Here is a 19027-nt window from a genome sequence, read left to right as displayed (position 1 = left end):
ACTGTCTTCTGAAGTAGCTGCAGTTTGGCACCTATTTTTTTATAGCTGTGTTTCCCTTTTTGTTTTGTTGTGTCTACCTTATTCTCAAGCTTCCAATATGCTTTATTAAACACCCCCTTCTTGAGCTCTGAGGAATTAAGGCAGGCATCTGAGTTTGAAGCTTCAAGTGAAGTGATACAGAAAGAAGGCACAGCCTTGGGTAGCCATTTATAAGATGGCAATAAGTAACCTCCAGGGAGTAGAGTAGAGAAGGAGTGGAGATGAAAAGTGAGTACTAGGTCTTATGTACAAAACATGCCAGCATCCGCAGGCATCCTCAGATACTCCTAGCAGCAGATACATTGAGCTATCAGCTACTGTTTATTTGTGTGGATGCAGCATGGAAATAAAAGGGGAAGTTTGATGCTTGTGCACTAGAGAAATTAAGAATATTTGGTCATTGACAATTAAAGAGTTTTTCAATATCTTATCCTAATAAGGATAATGAGAATGCCTGGATCCCAAAGCAGAAGAATATGGTTAAGAGGATATAGAATAAGTCCCAGTGTGGCTCATTTGGTTGGGAGTCGTCTCGCAAACTGAAATGTTGTCGGTTTGATTCTCGGTCAGGTCAGGGCACGTGCCTGGGTTGAGTGCTCGGTCCCAGGCAGGTTAGGGCACTTATGGAAGTCAACCTGTAGATGTTTCGCTCTCACATCAATGTTTCACTCCATCTCTTCATCACCCTCCCCTTTTCTCTAAATTCAAAAATTAAAATGTTTTTAATAACGTTTTTTAAAGATTTTATTTATTTATTTTTAGAGAGGGAAGGGAGGGAGAAAGAGAGAGAGAGAGAGAAACATCAATGTGCCGTTGCTGGGGGCCGTGGCCTGCAACCCAGGCATGTGCCCTGACTGGGAATTGAACCTGCGACACTGTGGCTCGCAGCCCGCGCTCAACCCACTGAGCTACGCCAGCCAAGGCTTAAAATTTTTTAAAATGTGAAAAGAAGTATAAAATGTTAAGCAGTAGAAGTCATTCAGTACACCTTAAATGTGACAAATATGAATGTACACATAGTTGTAAAGTCTAATAATTCAATTGAATATGATTAAAGGAAGAAACCACAGAGTAGAAATTTAAAAATTCACACACGAAATATAAAATATAAATAAAATAAGCAGGCACTGCTAATGTGAGTTAATTTGAGTGAAGTATTTTTAGGTCTTCCTGTTAAGAGAGCAAATTATACATTTTGGAAAACAATTTAGGCAACACGAATCCGGTCACTACAAAGGGTCATCTTTTTAACCAAGTTAAATTTAAAATTGAGTAGCCTAGGGATATAATCTAGAATATGTCAAAGCTCTTTGGACAAAGGTACGCACATTGCAGTATCACTCATAATAATAAAAATTACAGAAAAACACTGAATGTCTTAGTGTAGGAAATCATTGTGTATTAGGATGCAGTACATGTAATCAATAAAGTTATTAAATTTATATTTCCAAACATTAATTACAGTGTAAAATATTAATTTCCATTATAAAACAAGATAGAACATGCCAACTAGTGCTATCTGAAGCCCCATTAAAGATCAAATGTATGTGAGTGTGTGTATGAAAGATTGAATTACAATGTGACAACATGCTTAGGGGAATCTCTGCCTGATTAATAGGGTATGGACATTTCTATTTTTTTCTTATTACCAGAGTGAAGAAATTTGAGACAGTAAACATTAATTTATAATAAAAATATACACACTTAGTTTCATTTTTCTAGTCCACTACTTTTAACATAGACCAGCTTTTCAGGTTAATTTCTTCCATAATACTTGTTTATAGAAAAATTATCAAATCCAGTAATAGGTATTAAGAACATGTATAAGTAATAAGGACTAATGTAAGAATGGCTGCAGCAAAAATGCGTTATTTTTCTTTTCTTTTTTTTTAACAACACATCTTGGAGATTATTTTTTTTTTAAGAGTTTATTTATTTAGTTTTAGAAAGAGGGGAAGGGAAGGAGAGAGAGGGAGAGAAACATCAATGTGTGGTTGCCTCTCACGTGCCCCCTGCTGGGGACCTGGCCTGCAACCCAGGCATGTGCCCTGACTGAGAATCAAACCTCGACCCTTTGGTTCACAGGCCCATGCTCAATCCACTGAGCTACACCAGCCAGAGCTATTTTTCTTAAAATGAATGAGAATCATCTTATATGTTCATGCAAAATATAAGCATTTTTAACTTAAATAATTCACATGAAGATAGAATAATGTGTATATTTGAATAATGTGCATTGGTTGATTATTAGGTAGAATAGTAATGGATTGTGGGTATGCAGTGGGGAATTTTATTGCTCCAGTAGCTTGCCTATCACTAGTAGAACTGCATATCTCATTTGAAAATTAACAGAAACATAATTCCATTAGTAAAGAGCCAAATGATCCTATGCAATAAGAGATTTTCAGATTTAATTACTGATTATATTGCCCTCTGAGATGCATTTAGTTAGCATTCTCTTTCCATTCAGACCGACATCTGTATGGGATCACTTGCCAGACATAAAGGATTTATTCTTATCTAGTATGAAATAACTGCCCTCCATTTGATAGGATTTGTGCAGACATCACCTTGGTCAATACTCCCCATGGACAAAGATATGTTTTCTGAGTTGTTGTGATCAATATTTGGGCAACCAGCACTTCACATCATGATCCTTGTCATATCAAACGGGTTCATTGCCAGCTGCCGTTGGAATCCTTTTTCCCTTCTCACTTTATCCCAAATGTATTCTTAAAGTTGTGTCAATCACATTTGGTCCACGTGTTAAAGGTCTGTTACATTTTCGGCTGCCCATCATTATCTTTGCCAGAGATGTCTTGGTGAAGAAAAATATAATACCCCTCAGAGTTAAGAAAATATTATTCTGGTAAGTGGCAAATTATAGGCAGTTATTGCATAATTTCAGAGTGAAGTGAGCAGTTATTTGCCCAGAGGGAACATGAAGTAGCCATGAAGGAAAATGACCCCATGTATCTTGAAAGAAATTAAAAAGTAAGAATCTGTGACAACTAGGGTGCCTTGGTGGCATAAATCTCTCTCTTCTGTTTCTTACTTTCAAATAGAACGGCTAAGAAAGTAAAGCCTTTACACAGAAAGGTGTTAAAATCTAAATTTACCACTAAAGTAGCTACTGTCAGATGCTCACAAAGAGCCTGGCGAAACATCTAACATGCCATTGTATCAAGAAAGTTGAAGTTATTTGCGAAGACATGATCATTAGTAAATATGGCATTAATGGAGAAGGAGAGGCAGTAGCGGGGGCATCTATTTGTACAGGTTTTAGGCTGACTACCTCTTTATACAGTGGCTATTTTTCTCCTTCTGTGGAATAAAAAAGTCAACATCAAAACAGGAAATTTTCTAAGCAAGTAAACACACAGGTATAGTGGTTTGTGACATTTTACAAATAAATGAGTGTACAGAATGTCCCATTTCCCAATAGTACAATCTTAACACACATGAATTCTGTCAAGGAGACTAAACAAAAATAATACCAGAAATATACAAACGGAAAGAATATTTAAGTCCTCCTCTCAGCACACCATTCATGTCGAGGATCCATGTGTGGATTGTGTACCTGCATGCTTTTTGCAAGAACAGGTTGCAGATGGAAGAGGCAGAATCTCTCTGAAAAGATCATTTCCACATATAATGCACCTTATCGTTTTCTATCTCTGTGCTACTCCTTCATGTTCATTTTATCAAATTGTTTAAAACAGATTTATTTGCTTTTATTTAACCATGCATCCAGTCCTGTTGGTGTTTCTTACTAATCAGCTTTTCAGAGATTCCTGAGTTTGGTTCAACTTTCTCTTATTTTTATACATGAAAGGACTAAAGCTCCCTCCCATTCAGCCTGTGAAGCATTTACTCAAGTAGTTGGAAACTACAAGAATGTGTCTTAAAAGTAAAATACAAGTCACATAAAGGAGGGCCAATGCTTTTCTATGCCCTTGATATCCTTTGGTAACCATGTGGTGCACGTGGCTCAGTCACGTTCAGAGACTTGGCACATTTGCTAATAGTACCATGTCTGTACAGTAGGAACCATGCCTTTGGGGTGGGCAGGGTGACAGTGGGCAAAGGTGATTTTCCTACATGTTGCCCTTGCATCTTCAATCTGTTCCAAAGTGGAATTGATCAAGGCAGCTGTCAGGCTGTGTATCACTTCATCACGGCACTGGGGAATGGTTATGCTTCCGAGGCAGCCCTGGGGACCACTCGTGCTGTTGGCTAAGAAGCAGTTTAGGCAAATGTGGGGAGTGCTGCCCTTTGGTATGCATCACCTTACTACTTGAAACCTCACAGCAACATCAGTTTAAGCCAGGGGTGTCAAATTCGTTTTCACCAGGGGCCATATCGACCTCATGGTTGCCTTGAAAGGGCCGAATATAAATTTTAAGACTTTATAAATATAACTCCTCCTTAACTAGGGGCAAGGAGCTCAAAGCTGCTGCCAGGTACAAACAGATGCCAGGCCAGGTAAAACAAGGTACAGGGCTGGATTCGGCCCTGGGGCCTTGTGTGAGCCACAGGAGATTTAAGCTAAATATGGAAAAATCCCATGAAAGCCTTTGTTGATAATTTTTCAGTGGGCTTGCAACTTTGCAATTAGGCCTTCAACCCAGGTATGGACACACAACCATTCTGGCTCTTCTTGTCCATGCATGTCTGGACTTACATTCGGAGAGGTTGTAAATAGCTTTGTAATATAACATGGTCCTAGAACCCTTTTCCAACTCCATCCAGCCTTTGTATTTTACACTCTGTACTTTGTCAAAGTAGATTTCTCTTGGTTCTCTGTCCAAGCTGTGTGCTTTCACACAGTAAAGCTTTCACACCCCAAGGCTTTACTTAAGCTCCTATCTTGTCCAAATCGCTGTCTAGTCTCTCCCATTTCTTCAGAGCTTCCTCATGCCTTTCTTGACCCCCTATTCAGAAATAACCCCCTCCACCATGCCACAATGACAGTCTGCTTTCACTTTTCTTGTGACATTTTTACAATCTGATTTATATAATCAAATTTTGTGTTTATGCGTGATCTTTTCAACAAGACTGTTAACAAATTGAGGGCAGGATCAATAGCTGTATCACCTTCGTATGTTCTCGAGGCCCAAGGCTTTGTCCATTCACTGTTTCCATACACACACACAGCCTCTCTCTTACACACACTTACATGGTCTCTCTCCTTCTTACAAACAGTATCTCTCCTAAACACACATACACAGTCTCTCTCTCTCTCACACACAGAGTTTATACAGAGTCTCACAATACAATGTTCTACTCAGGAATTTCATTAATGTCTGATGGATCATTGCTACCCTCTCTCCTCCCTCCATTCTACCCTAAGAAGATTTAATGTCTAAATTACCTCAAAGGGTACTAGTTAAATTCTCCTCTGGCATAGTTCAACTCTTTCCTGAGAGAAAAGAATTTGACTTCCAACAATAAAGAAGAGAAAGATATTACCAAGATCACCAAGAATGTGTGTGTGTGTGTGTGTGTGTGTGTGTGTGTAAGTCACAGGCACTTGGCCACTGATGGCATCACATAGAAAATGGCAGGTTTTGTGGTGAAGAGCTTATTTGGCACAGGTAGTATCCTCTCAACTTTCTTCTGTGACTTTGTATGTGTGTGTAGCAGTTCTTGATTCTTAGTAGAGAAATCGAGAATTGGTGAAAATAAAGGAGTTATTTATCTTTCACACCTATAAATGTGCTATGCCCAGCCTTTTTCTGCAAAGAGCTGACTGTGAGCTTACTTAAGCAAAGTGACTGCTTCCCAGAATGAGAAAAGGGTGTGGGAAGGGAGCCTTGGCAAAAGAACTTCCTCAATATATAGTCCTAAACATACTACTATGAAACCAAGAGGGAAGAGGAGGTTCTCAAACCTAGAGGCGTCATTGGTTAGAGGAGTTCAGCCAAGGTCTATGTTGAGAGCTGCCTTTGCCTTGCACTCTCGCGATACCTCAACCCACCCCTGCAACCCAGGATTCCAAGTAAGAGAAGATTTCTGTATAGAGAAGATTGTGTTCTCCCTGGGGAGCATATATCGAAGGGAATATATGCCCTTTCCATGTCAGCTTGTTTCTCCTCTTACCCTTGCCCTCCCTTAGGCAATGAAACTTACATTCCTGCATCCAATCAGGTGTGTGAGCGTATGGGGAAGCAGGACTGGATTGTGAGCGCTAATGTATTTCTGTCCCCTCCCACCTGGCTTCCCTGACCCCACCAATACGGAGACGACTAAGGGCCTCCCTGGGCCTGCGGTGAGGCAACTGAGTGTCTGAAGGAACCAGAGTGAAGGTGTAGATGAAAGGACCCATTGTCAGCTCCAGCCTGTGGTTGTGATCCTGGTTGGCTGACAAGGGCTCTGGGGACAGAGATGCTGCCTCCTGCCAGCTCTTGCCGCAGGTCTGACGTCCAACTAACAAACCTTTTCCTACACTTCCTAGAGAAAAAATGATATGTCCCAACCTTCAGGAAAAGAGAGTTATCTCTGGTTGCTTGCCAGAGGTTTATCACTGCAATTCACAGGCGCGCGCGCACACGCAGGTGTGTGTATGAGGGAGGGGGAAGGACCCTCTCGCATCCCATCTCCGTATGTTTTCTCGTGGCACCCCTCGCGGGGACTTGGCCAGTGCTGTGCGCTCGGGACACAGGGCAGAGCCCGTTGAGTGTGTCTAGGGAAGACTATGCAATTCTCCAAGGACGACGCTAACACGGGCAGCCGAGTTTAATGCGGCCTCTCCAACATGTCACTCCCTTCCTGATCTCTCTCCCTTACTGTACCTGCTTTCAACGGCAGGGGGTCGACATGGTTAGGAAACATTGTGCACCTCTTTCCGCCTACCCTTTAGAGCCCGAGTAGACTGGCAGTGTAGACACTAGAGGACAATTGCTTCCCCTCTGCCGCGGAAGGCTGCAAAGCGTGGGAAAGGGGCAGCCTGGGGAAAGGTTTCAGGGAGGAGGGCCTAGGGAGACAGACAGCCTTCGCCCCCAGCACCCCCAGGCTCTCGGAGGAATGAGAGCTGCAGAATACGCTGCATGTCCCCCGGGCCCCGGCTCCAAATAAGCCCGGGCGCACTTGGAGCACGGAGCCAGGCAGCCGCCTGCAGCATCAGCATCAGCATCAGCACCAACTCCCGCGGACCTCTTCTGCGAACCGGCCGCAGCAGTGCCACAGGTCCAGTTATCCTTCCCCTTCGGCTCAGGGTCCTTCGTCAGTGTACGGATAGCCGGCAGGCTGAACGCGCAGGCTGAACGCAGGTCTGCCACTTGCAGGCGTGCTTCGGCCATCCGGAGGCTGGAGGCACCAGGAACCGAACCCGTGCTTCGGAGCTAGACTGCGGACGAATCCTGGGACAGCGCGCCTCGCGAAAGTGGCTGCCGTGCGGCGCGGAGGGATACGCCTCGGCCGCACCTCCCCTCCCCTCCCAGCGCCCCCGCCCCCGCCTCCCTCCCCGCTCGGGTCTGCTGCCGTCGCGGCGGCCGATGCTGCTGCTGCTGCCGCTACCGCCGCCGCCGCTGCTGCCTGGATATAGTGCGGCAAGGAGCGGAGCTTGCAGTCACTTTGCGAGGAGGAGCGCGCGGGCTGCGGGTGGCTGGGGCATCCGGGAGTGGCGGCGGCTGTAGCCGAGGCGGCCGTGGCAGCGGAAGGTTCTCTCTCCAGGCTGGACTTAATAACTTTGGAAGTGTCCACCGGTGTCACGTCCTGAACATGAGCCTCCTCCTCTCCTTCTACTTGCTCGGGTTGCTTGTCAGTAGCGGGCAAGGTAGGAGTGTGGTGCTTTATTGCATTTACTTTCCCTCCCCCTTCTAACCCAGAGAGGCAGAGGAAGGCACAAGAAAATTTAAATGGAAGAACTAAAGTTATAGTTTCTGTTGTTGTTATTATTTTCGCTCTTTCTTTTAGCTGCCGCTAACAATTGCATCTGTATTTTAAATAAGAGAAAATACAGAATTGGAGATGGGCATCCGGGAGCAGAAGATTGAGGCAAACTGCCTTTTTTTCTTTTCTTTTTTTTTTTCTCTGGGATCTTGCCTTTCCCTGGTTTCATTATCAAAAATGGGATGAGCATGTTGGTGTGTATTAACAGGTAAATATCTGGTTGCGGAAGGAAAGAGAACAATGCTATTATACAGGAGCAGCACAAACTGTCAGCATTAAACTCGTTTGGGAAATATGTGTTGTGTGCAAGTAATGCAATTCTTAGACACCCCTCCTTTCCCAAAACCCTAATTCCTGACTATGAACTGAACGATGATGGCTTATTTGTGTTGAAACTAAGAAAGGAGAGAGGGGCCGTGGATGTTGTGTGTAAGAAAGCAAATGGATAAAACTAGGGATGTGTTGCAGTCATTCATTTTCACCCCCAACCCCCATTAATACATCAAGGATGAAAATGTTTGTAACATCAGATTGCTTTTACACCTGTAGGGGATTCTTTTTTGGAGGGGGGTAATGGGGAACTGGTGGTAGATTTTATTTCTTAAGAAAAAAAGAATGAATAGCATACTAGAATAACCTGGGAGAGAATTTGTGGAAGCTACCTCTGTTTATCTGTATAGAGGTAGGTTTGAAATCATTTTGCTTTTTAGGGTACTTCACATTCTCATAAAACATGTTTATAATAATGGAGGCATTTTCAACTATCCACACAAGTTTGGACATTTAATTGGGGACACAAAATGTTAAAACATGCATTGGTGGAAGTCTTTGAAGAAAAAGAAAATAGTGATTTTGTGATGTGTGATAATTGCAGAGGATGTTACATTATTTGTGTAGCATTAAATTATTTTTTGAGGAAAAATAAATTACAAGACAAGTTAAAATATCTCCACTATATTCAATCCTAAGCATTTTTTTAGCCTTTTCTGTGTAAGACATATGGTCCAGCAGGGGGTGGTAGAACTCCATTTTTAAGCCTAGAAATGCTTATTTCTGCTCTGCCACACTCACTGGTCCTTCTATCAGTCTTCAGCAGGGCTTGACATTTTGGATATGAAACCTTCCTTTCTCTGCCCTTCTCCTTCCTAAAGCTATAGCGCTAGTGGCTGATGAAACACGATTGGATGCAGATTTTATGTTCAGAATTCAAACGCTGATGTTGCTATAGTTTGTAAAGTGTCTTGGTAAGGTGCTGCTCCTTCTCCCCGAATAATACAGAGTATGCAAAATTTCAGTTGTAGCAAAATTGCAGAAATGTCCATCTGAAGCTAATATTAGCCCAATCGGTTTATTCAATCACTATTATAGCAAAAATCAACATATTCTTTATACCTTATAAAGATGTTGCTTTGATTTTTGGAGAGGTGCTAATGATGTTTAACTGTTCATTTATAGTATAGACAGGTATTCCTGAATACCAACAAGCAGTCCTTGTAAATTGCAGTTACAATACCACTGCAATTAACCAAGCATAGATAGTGTAGAACAAGATGGGGGCATAATAGGAAGCAAGTTTATGCAGACTTATGATTACATTGTCACTGATTTGGAGAAGAAAAATGTCTCAGTTGTAGAGCCTGTGAATTTACCATTGTAGACATTTAGTGTGTTGGAATTTGAAAGATACCGGGGAAATCTAGGAATGTTTAAATAGCATATACAGACATGTAACTTGAATCTGTATATGTAGCCTATGTCTAAAACTGAGATTCACATAATTTATAATTCAGAATGCAGGGCCAATATACAGAGGAGCTCTAAGACTGAAGCATGACTGAAGGGGAGCCCATATTCACTGTAATAAAACAGGGAAGGAGGGGAGCACAGTTCTAAAGATCTCTCTATCTAGTACGATTTAAAAATGCATGACACTCACAGAGGCATAGATGTCCATCAGAGAGACCCAGCTTTCATGAAATGGAACGTGTAGTACTTCTGTGCTGTGTGTCCTAATGAAGTCAGAGATGCTTAGAAACAGCAAGCCTGATCCTGGAGTCCAATTCGTCTGTGCTAGTGTTTTGTTCTCCAATTAAGGATGTAGCAGCAAGTATCAGACATGCCACTGGGAGCAGTTTTTAAAAAATGGATCTAGTGTAACTCATAATTTTGTTTATTCTCTTATAAAGGGGGCCATGGAAAAGCCTCCAGTCAGTGATCCCTGGGCTTGCCTTAGAAATACCGAAATCCTAGTTTGCTGATTTATGTTTCCAACAATGTACTTGCAGGGGATTTTATGAAGCGTGATTGAAGCTATTGCTTTGGAAAGTGGTGTGCAGTTAGACTGGGGAAAGGCAACGATGATGTATTCCCTTTTAAGTAGTCAAAACGTTTTGAATGGCAGCAGTTGAACAGGAGAAAATGACAGAAATGAAAAACCAGCTAACTTAAGTAGGTGCCAATAACATAATCAGCTAACATGACCTAATAGTTCTATTTCTAAATTTCAACACAGTGTTGTCCTACTGTAGAGAGAAGCTTTCTGGTTGTAGCAGAAATGCTTCTTTAAAAGCCTCCCATTTCCACTCCAAGATTAATATCTACTGAAGGAAGGTTCAGATTTAATCGTCAAGTCTAAATTCTGTTGTCAATGGAAAGGAGATTTTAAAACTCTAACTTCTGCAGTTATTTTTCCTTTGTATTCAAACTTGGTCACATCCTCTGTCATCATAAATCTCAAGTGATAACTTGAGTCTGTGGTGCACAGTGCCTTTGCTGTTTGCATCCATGTAAATTCAGATTCCCAAATTGTAGTACAAATGTGTTGCTTTCCTGACGCCTTTTTAACTCCTAAAATAATTTTCTTCTTCTTTTAAAAAATTACCCAAGTATGGTTAATGTCTATTACTGGATGTTCACATATATAAAATTGTAGCATTTTTATATGAAAATGTAAGGTAAAATAGAACTCTCCACCCCTCTTTCAATCCAGTTTGACCATACATAGCCAGAACACTTATCTAAGCCAAAATCATGGGGGAGGGGAGAGGGGTGAATTATCCAATTGATGACTTAACTTATAGGCATCTGCTTATACTTACTCTTTTTGGTAAAGTGCTTTGTGGTGATGTTATCATTCATTAGAAATGTGTACCTTTTAAAAAATAAAGCACGTGTATGGATGTCTACTAAGGTGTGGTCTGCACGAAGGTCTCCACAAACCTGTCTTCTGTGTAGAGTGTTACATATCCTTTTTCTAATCTACCTTGGTCTAATTCTTTGAAGTCAGTCTCTTTTTGCTACGGGTCTCTTGCATCAACTCCATATTCATTTGCCCTTAGAGAAAATAGGCTATGTAAGTTAATATCATTATTGTTCGTGAATAACCCAGAGGGTTTCCTTCCCTGCTTTTTATGTCAAAGGAGTTAAGCAGAGCCTTTGGTCACTTCAACTCGAATTCTGAATTGGAGCCCAGAGAGCAAGAAGGGAAGTTGGTGGGTCCCGGGGGCCCAATGAGTCTTTTTGGTGACTCAGGGGCTAATGTTCTCCCAGAGGTAATATCCTATTAGAAAGCAATTAATGGAACAAAAGAACCTCATTCAGTACAAGGAGAAAGTCAAACTTCATATACTTTAGTAAATAAAATGGCTTTCTTTCAAGCATAGAACTAGTTCACTTTAAGACTAAGAAATGACCTAACAGAGGAGGCTGCTTACCAAGCTGGTGGAATTTGTTTTCATCTGCTTTCTCGTGAGGGAGCAATGGGAAGGGAAACAGGTTGTCAATCTGAAGGCCCTGGAACTACTAGTCCTGCTGCTTCCTCTGGCTTTTGACATTTGCAAAATGATTTTAATTTATCCGTCTTCAGGGTCATCTCTCATACCAGTGAACTTTCAAGAGCACGAAGAAAGTGCTCGATGAGTGGTAGAGAGAGTCCGAATTGCTTTGTTGTTTGGGTCCAAAGTAAAATGAGTCCTCTGGGTGTTGGTCTATGCAAAATTAATTTAATAATTTTAATATTCTCGTGAAGGGAATGTCTTTGTTGTTCAAGTTTTATTGACCTAGATTCTAAATTCCTTGTGTTCTGTATACTATCCCAATTATATTGAAGACAGGCCTATTTAAAAGATTATAAATTGGTTTTAATTTTTAATTTCCCATATTATCTGATACGAGAGCGCTTTAAGATGCAACCAGTGCTTTTATGCCGTTATTAAATGTAACATCCCTGAACTTCATAGAGTTATGCACTCTTTAATTGTTCAGCAAATAAAAGTGCTTTATGTGGAATTCTTCAAAATATTTTAATAACTTTAACTATTTACAATTATAATAATAGTGCAGATACAAAATACCTAATAGTATACTTTCTATTTTCACATATTAATTTGTGCCACTAACAATAGTTAATAGAAATGGTGGAGAATTTTGAGAGTATTTATTAGTGTAAAAATCAACAGATGAGAGTGAAAAATTTCAGGCCAACGGATCCAAATTGTCTTGACTGCATTTTGTTATTAAAACTAGTAGGGAAAGGGAAAGAACATTAAATTTGAAATCAGAAGACCTACACCAAAAAGAGTTTCTTGACTTTGAACAAGTCACTTATACCATTATTTGCTTTTTTGTAAATCTGATATAAATATATCTGCCTGGTTGGTCCTGCTGTACTGCCATGAGGAACAGTTGTGATTATAGATATGTGTAGACATCTTGTGAAACGTCAGCCTCACTGAGCCAGACATTGATTATATATTTGGCATAATATGTATACAGATAAATCTGCCCATGGTTTAAAAACATCTCATTTATTCAATTTTTAAAAATCATTATAAGCTGCTTTGTGATTAGACAAAAATGATGGGGTAGAGATAATCTACTTCATTGATAATGGTGGCTCATTCATTCTTAACCCATTCAGCAAACATTTATTACATGTCTGTGGTGTCTCCGACATTTTGTTAGGCAGCATTCTTAAAAATGATTGTATTGGTTGTGTGATGAACAACTCTAGGGGGCACTGTTCATAGTCATGGTGATAGAATACATATTTATTGTCACAATTTTCCAGCAGATGGCAGTAACTGGTATTGAAGGAGGGCTTCTTTTTGTATCTTACCTCCAGTCAATGGGCCAACAACCAACAGTCTTAGGATGGGCACACGATGAGGGTAATCAAGTTACTGATGGTCAAATAGAAAAGTAAAAGGTTACTAACTAGAGCTTTGGTCTCCAAGCTCTTAATTCTTATCTCTGAACACCAAATTTTTCCATTGGTTAAAAAAATAATCTAACATTGCTTCAGCTAAAAGGGATGATGATACTTAATTCTGTGTTATTTTGTCAATCAGTTAACAAATACTTGTTCAGGCCTCAAAATAAATATAATGCCAGCATTTTATAACCGTGTAGAACACCTGTTCAAAGGGCTTTTAACCACCTTATAACTGAGGATCATCAAGAATCCAAAGGACTATTCACTTTATTTTATGAATGAAAACATTGAAGTACAGAGGGATTATTCGATTTTTGTATATCAGTTATAGTTAGTAGTTATCTGGAATTAGGATTAAATTTTCTCAGTTCAAGTTCAATTCCTACGTTTTAATATATTTAATGTATTTGTTTGAAATTCATGGGTGGGGGAATGGGTCATGCATAGAATTCAACGTTGATAGTTGAGAAGACAAAGAATATAAATTTATAAAGCCAAAGAAGTATGGTGTACTAATAGCCAGGCTCTATTGCAAGTGCTTGGTGTGTATTAACTAGCTTGATAATGTATAAGAACCCTCAAATTATTAATAGCTTGTTACTATCCCCACTAAAGTGGCTTCAGGGCTATGAGGAATAGAAACTAGAAGAACTGTCTAAGGTGGCACAGCAGGAAACAAAGATTTGAACTCAAGACATGCACAAAAACCAGGACACCACCTTGCAACTCAGTGAACCAGACAAGCTGTCAGCATGGTGAGAGTGAGTGGCAAACATAATCCAAGGGGGAAAAAAAGGAGTGAACCATTACAGGAAAACAAGGAGTGTTGAGAGAATAGTAATAATCCAGGTTAATTAAGTGAAGGGTTTGGAAAGGTGAGTCGTTGGACTCAGTTACGGAAATGTTACTTGGGACTGGGAGGCAGGTGCTTTCAGGCCGAGCTGGGTGTGACTTCCTTGTGCAGATTTTTGGGATCCATTGCTTGTGCAGGGAAATAGCATGATTCAAGTTTTGTTTTGGTTTTAAATCTACTGTCCATGTGTGAGTGGGCCAGAGAACAATAAAAAAGAAAGAAATATGTGGGCATCACTCATGTTTCTGCAAAATAATTGATGGATCTTAATAACACAGCCGATTTGGGGCTTTGGGAGGAAAGTGGCGCCTGGAGCTTTAAGCCTGTTTGGTAGAAAGAATGGTTAGATCTTAATAGAGATAGTGAAATAAATAAAGGAAGCCCCTGTTTTAGGAGAGTTTTTTCCTTGTTTTTTTTTTTTTCTTGTTTATGATGTTCTCAAATGACATGTGAAGTTGGAGGTATGCATTGGAAAATCTAGATAGAAAAGTCAGTTTATCTGTCATTTCTTCAGAATTTTTCTTTTTTTATTTAACTTCTATCTTTATCTCATTCTTCTATTCCTGATTGTACTCGGATATTATTTAGCATATGTCTTGAATTTTGGGAAAATTTTGTGGAATCATGTAGGTAAAAACTGCTTATATTATATATGCTTCATTTATTTTCTGTGCTTATTGATAGTTTTTTTTCCCTTTTTATTCTGGGAAACTCAAAAAAAAAAAAAAAGATGGCAAAATGTAAAAGAAACCCCCTGAAAAAAAATAAATGAAAAATAAGTTTGAGATTGAGTGTACAGAGTTGAAAGTTTTCTCTCAGCACCCAAGGGACCTAATACTTTTGAGCCCTTACTCTATATGTGGGAGCCGAGCTGGGCCTTTTCACTCATCTCCTTTAATCCTGATAAAATCACATTTGATTTGCCTAGAGCTATTAGGTATTTTCTGTTGCTGACACCCAAATTTATAGCCAATGAACATCAAATGCACTTAAGAGATAACTCAGCCTTCTCTGCTTCAGTATGTATTTCTTTGATGCATATTACCTCATATATTATTGGTAAATAGGGGGATGATGCAAGAATTATGTTCATACCTATGTGATTTCTTAAGCTCATTTTTTAAAGTTACTTAGAGTATGCTTTGTCATAATTACAGAGAAAGCCTTAGCAGTCTATGAGGATGTTAACAAATATATGAAAAATCAACTCAAATGCCTTACTAGTTTGTGCAAGTATTAGTTTCTTTTGTGCTTCTAAGAACCATCTTGATTTCCAATATAATGTGTCTGGCAATGTTGAGAGTACAGCCGAAGAAACGGATAAGTCAATTTCTCTTGTGTTAAAATTATGTGGTTGTTTCCTTGTTCATTGTTTTTATTTTAAGTTTGTTGTATTTATTTTACTTGTGGGATCATAGTTTTCATTGTACGGTGAGTGCCCTTCAGGCCTTGCATCTTGAAAGGCAACAGAGAAGCTGGGTACAAATGCCAGGAGAGATTTAACTGTGCTAGTATTTTACTTAAGAGTGTTAACGGTTTTTGTTAGTGCTTGGTTACACATATTTGGAAGTTTTGAATATTCTGACCTTTAGTCTGCTCTTCTCCCATCAACCATGATATGTTTGTCTTTGTTTCTTTATGTTTTTATAGATTTTAGGGAGAGAAGGGGTGAGAGAGAGACAGCGGCAGAGACAGAGACCACACAGGGAGAGAAGCAGGGATGTGAGAAAGATGGATCGTTTGCCTCCCCTAAGTACCCCGGCCAGGGGTGGAATCCTCGACTCTTTGGTGTGCACCTTTTGGTGTACGGGACTATGCTCAAAGCAACTAAGCCACCCAGCCAGGGCTAAGCTGGGATTACTGCACATTTTTTGTTTGCACATCAGCGTCACTATTTATCATCTAATGTAATATGGCTAAGACCTACCTTGTAGTGTAAGAGAGTAGGTGCCAATTTAAGAAACTTAGCAATCGCTTCTCGGCCTTTTGGCTAAGATCAAGTGAAGAAAATTAGCAGACTTGCACTTTGTTCTCTGTATATGAGTGTTTGTGACAGCTTTTCCATTATTGTAACTTGTCCATTCCCAACCAGTTTTCTCATAACAACAATACTGGTCTTGCTGATGATTTTTGTATGTATCGCCCTACATAATTTCTCTCTGAATATTATTGTCCAACAGTGACAAATATTGAACATATTTTCTGACTGGAGCAGTTTCACTTTTATAAAATGGTGATATCTTCGTGTCTTCCGTAAAAGAAATGCTAAGGGTTGATTATCTGAAGATTAAAACGTAGCATGAAGTATATGCCATATACTTTGTCAAAGTATTGGTCAATGATAGTTAACTATTTTTTTATTTTTAAATTTATTTACTTTGATCAAACACCTGTAATTGTAGTCCCACAATTATCCTCAAAAGGTAGAGGCTATTCCTAAACCTCAAAGAGGGGACATAACGTCCCCAGGAAGAAAAATATAAAAAATGGTAGGTGCAAGACACGGTATAAGTATTTATGCTAGGTACATCGCATTTTATTGTAATGTCTCTGCTTTCACCTATACATGTTTTACTCGTACCTATGGCGCAGTTCTCAAAAATAACTTTGTAGTACTGTACATACTTTATGTCATTGTGCTCCTCAAAGTTACCTTTGGACTGCATTTACAGGTACATTCTAATTTTAATTAGAGCCTTCATTTGAGTGATTTGGGAGTTTCTGACCTAGGGCTTGGAAGACTTTTGACTTTCGTTCATTTGCACAACCCTACTGTTGCCACCTCATGCCTGTTACTCTGTCCATCTCACACCTTTGTACCATTTCTGGTGCTCCCAGACTTGGACCTTGTGTCTACACAACCCTTGTATTTTATTCTTTCCCTGCCTTTCTTTGCCTGGACAACTGCTATTATTTTTCTTCAAGACTCTGTTCAAGTATCTCATCACTGAAGACATCTTTCTTTCAACAAATACACAGTAATCGTCTGCTACTTACCAGTCCATGTGTAAGGCATTGGAAATCCGGTTAGAGACGGCAATACACTGAATTCTGCATGTCAGAGTTCACTGTGTTATGATCTCCTGTGGGAACTCCATGAGAACAAGAATGTGTTTGCCCTTCAGTAGAATGTACCTGATTAAAGTGTTCATTGTACATTCATATGTGTGTTCCAGGAATATAATAGATATTTAGCAAATACGTGCTGAATGAATATTTCAATATTAACCAGCAGGAGAAAACAAATGGCTATTTAAAAATATATTTACTCTCAACTTTGGGTAAATATTTTGTTTGGGTATTTATTTTAAACATTTTGTTTATTTCACTGCCATGCATGTGATAGGTCTTCAAAAATATATGAGTATCTACAAAATAATCAAGTCAGAGTGATTGTTTAATTGAGGAGGAATAGCGAAGATATCTCTATTGTTTCCTGTACTGTAAAACAAATCCAGTACGGAATAAAAGGGCCTTTTAAACCTTGCTGTGAGATTTGTTGTTTTGAAGCCTTCTCTGAGGCATGGGTGATGGTTACATAGTGGAGGTTTCAAAGTCTTCAATGTATAGAGATACATGAGGGAAATATATTGATGGCAGTAACATTAAACAGATTAGATACTGTCAGTAGTGAATATCTGATTTGTCATTAGAGCAAGTATTTCAAGTCCTCAAAATCAAGGTAACCCTGGGGTTATTAAAAGTTAATTATTCAATCAATGATTATTTGGAAGCCAGTTCTAAACTGTATGAATAGAGAAGCAAGTAAGAAGTATTTTACCTCATTTTTTTCATAGGTACTTCAATTTTGTCTCTCTCTTTTTTTTTAGTAAAATTCAATTTAACTTCAAAACATTCTTGGCTGGTAGCTTGCTATGTTTAGTCATGATCCGATGATGTTCTCCAGGTCTGACTTCAGTAATAACAGCATTTAATTGGACAGAATGCATTTTTAGATAATCCAGTATCTCTATCTCTTTATCATTTATTTGTCTGCCTACCATTATTCCACTAATGTTACCATTATTGAGAATGTCACTTTTAAGTTGAAACACAGTTTGAAATTAAAGATATTACTATGGCCTCTGATGCAGCCATTTTACCTTTCATTTTTCCCCCTCAGATTTCACATCGTTTATAATCACTTTAATCGATTATCCATGTGAGTCATTTTATTTGAGCCCCCTCACCAGCCCCATGCTAATGCATTTTACCTCTGCAGAGGTTGCACGTGGCCTGCAATTTAGAAACAAAACTCCGTGTAGGTTATTAAATGATATTATGCTATTCTCTATGCTCTACTGAAAACTGTCACAGCCACATTTCAATATGAAATATTCAACTTTAGTATTGTGATTGTATTAGAATAACAGCTAGGACAGAATTCCAAGCAATTATGAAACACCCTAAGTTGCTAATGCATTTCTCTTTCAAGTACCTATTCCATTTCTACTGTAATGAAGCATCATATTAAAAATACCCTCCTTTATACAACGCGCGTTAATACAGAGCTTGTTTGGTGAATGGTGACTTCTTTAAGTAGATTGTATTTTTTCATGGCAGGAAAATGAAAGGATTGCATTTCTTGACTATGGTGGAGCAGGGGACCTATATACTAGTTCACTCTCACTTGTCTCGTCCTGTTTGGCTACCTCTCACTCCACACCTCATTTAGAAGTCTCAGGTCTCAGGTGATGTAGGTGGCTGTGCATGTGTGATGGGAGAAGAGAAGTTGTCTCAAGAAGTGCCAAGAGTCTTTAACTAATTATGACTCCAACCAGGGCTAATTGTGACTCTGAAAGACTTTTCACTGAGCAGAAAGTCCTGCAGGGAAGTGAGACTGAGGAGGGAAAGTAAAACTAAGTAAACATCTATCACTCTTGTGTTTCAAAGAGAATAATTCATCAGCTAAAGCGAATGAGGAAGTGGGTGGGGCGTCAGAGTTGGTGGTGGGATGGAGTCTTAAACAGTTATATGCAAACAAGGGGAGAAGGAGGCACCCAGTAAAACAGAATGATTTGATTACTGGT

The 19027-nt window shown here is 39.5% G+C and overlaps 1 protein-coding gene across 2 annotated transcripts in view; it reads left to right on the top strand.

The window, feature by feature from the left end:
• Nucleotides 1–7332: 7332 nt before the first annotated feature.
• The window catches only part of NCAM2 (neural cell adhesion molecule 2), a 415656-nt gene continuing 403961 nt past the window's right edge, over nucleotides 7333–19027 (top strand). The window contains exon 1 of one of the 2 annotated variants that reach the window (XM_028505156.2): nucleotides 7333–7816. In XM_028505156.2, the coding sequence (XP_028360957.1) occupies nucleotides 7762–7816 (55 nt within the window). In that variant the 5' untranslated portion in view covers nucleotides 7333–7761. The remainder of the gene's footprint in view (nucleotides 7817–19027) is intronic. The other variant, XM_028505157.2, reaches the window with a different exon arrangement.

This window comes from Phyllostomus discolor, chromosome 2 (assembly GCF_004126475.2).
Source record: "Phyllostomus discolor isolate MPI-MPIP mPhyDis1 chromosome 2, mPhyDis1.pri.v3, whole genome shotgun sequence".
Taxonomy (NCBI): domain Eukaryota; kingdom Metazoa; phylum Chordata; class Mammalia; order Chiroptera; family Phyllostomidae; genus Phyllostomus; species Phyllostomus discolor.
The sequence above is the reverse complement of the archived record's forward strand: the minus strand, read 5'-3'. Positions and strand labels throughout refer to the sequence as shown.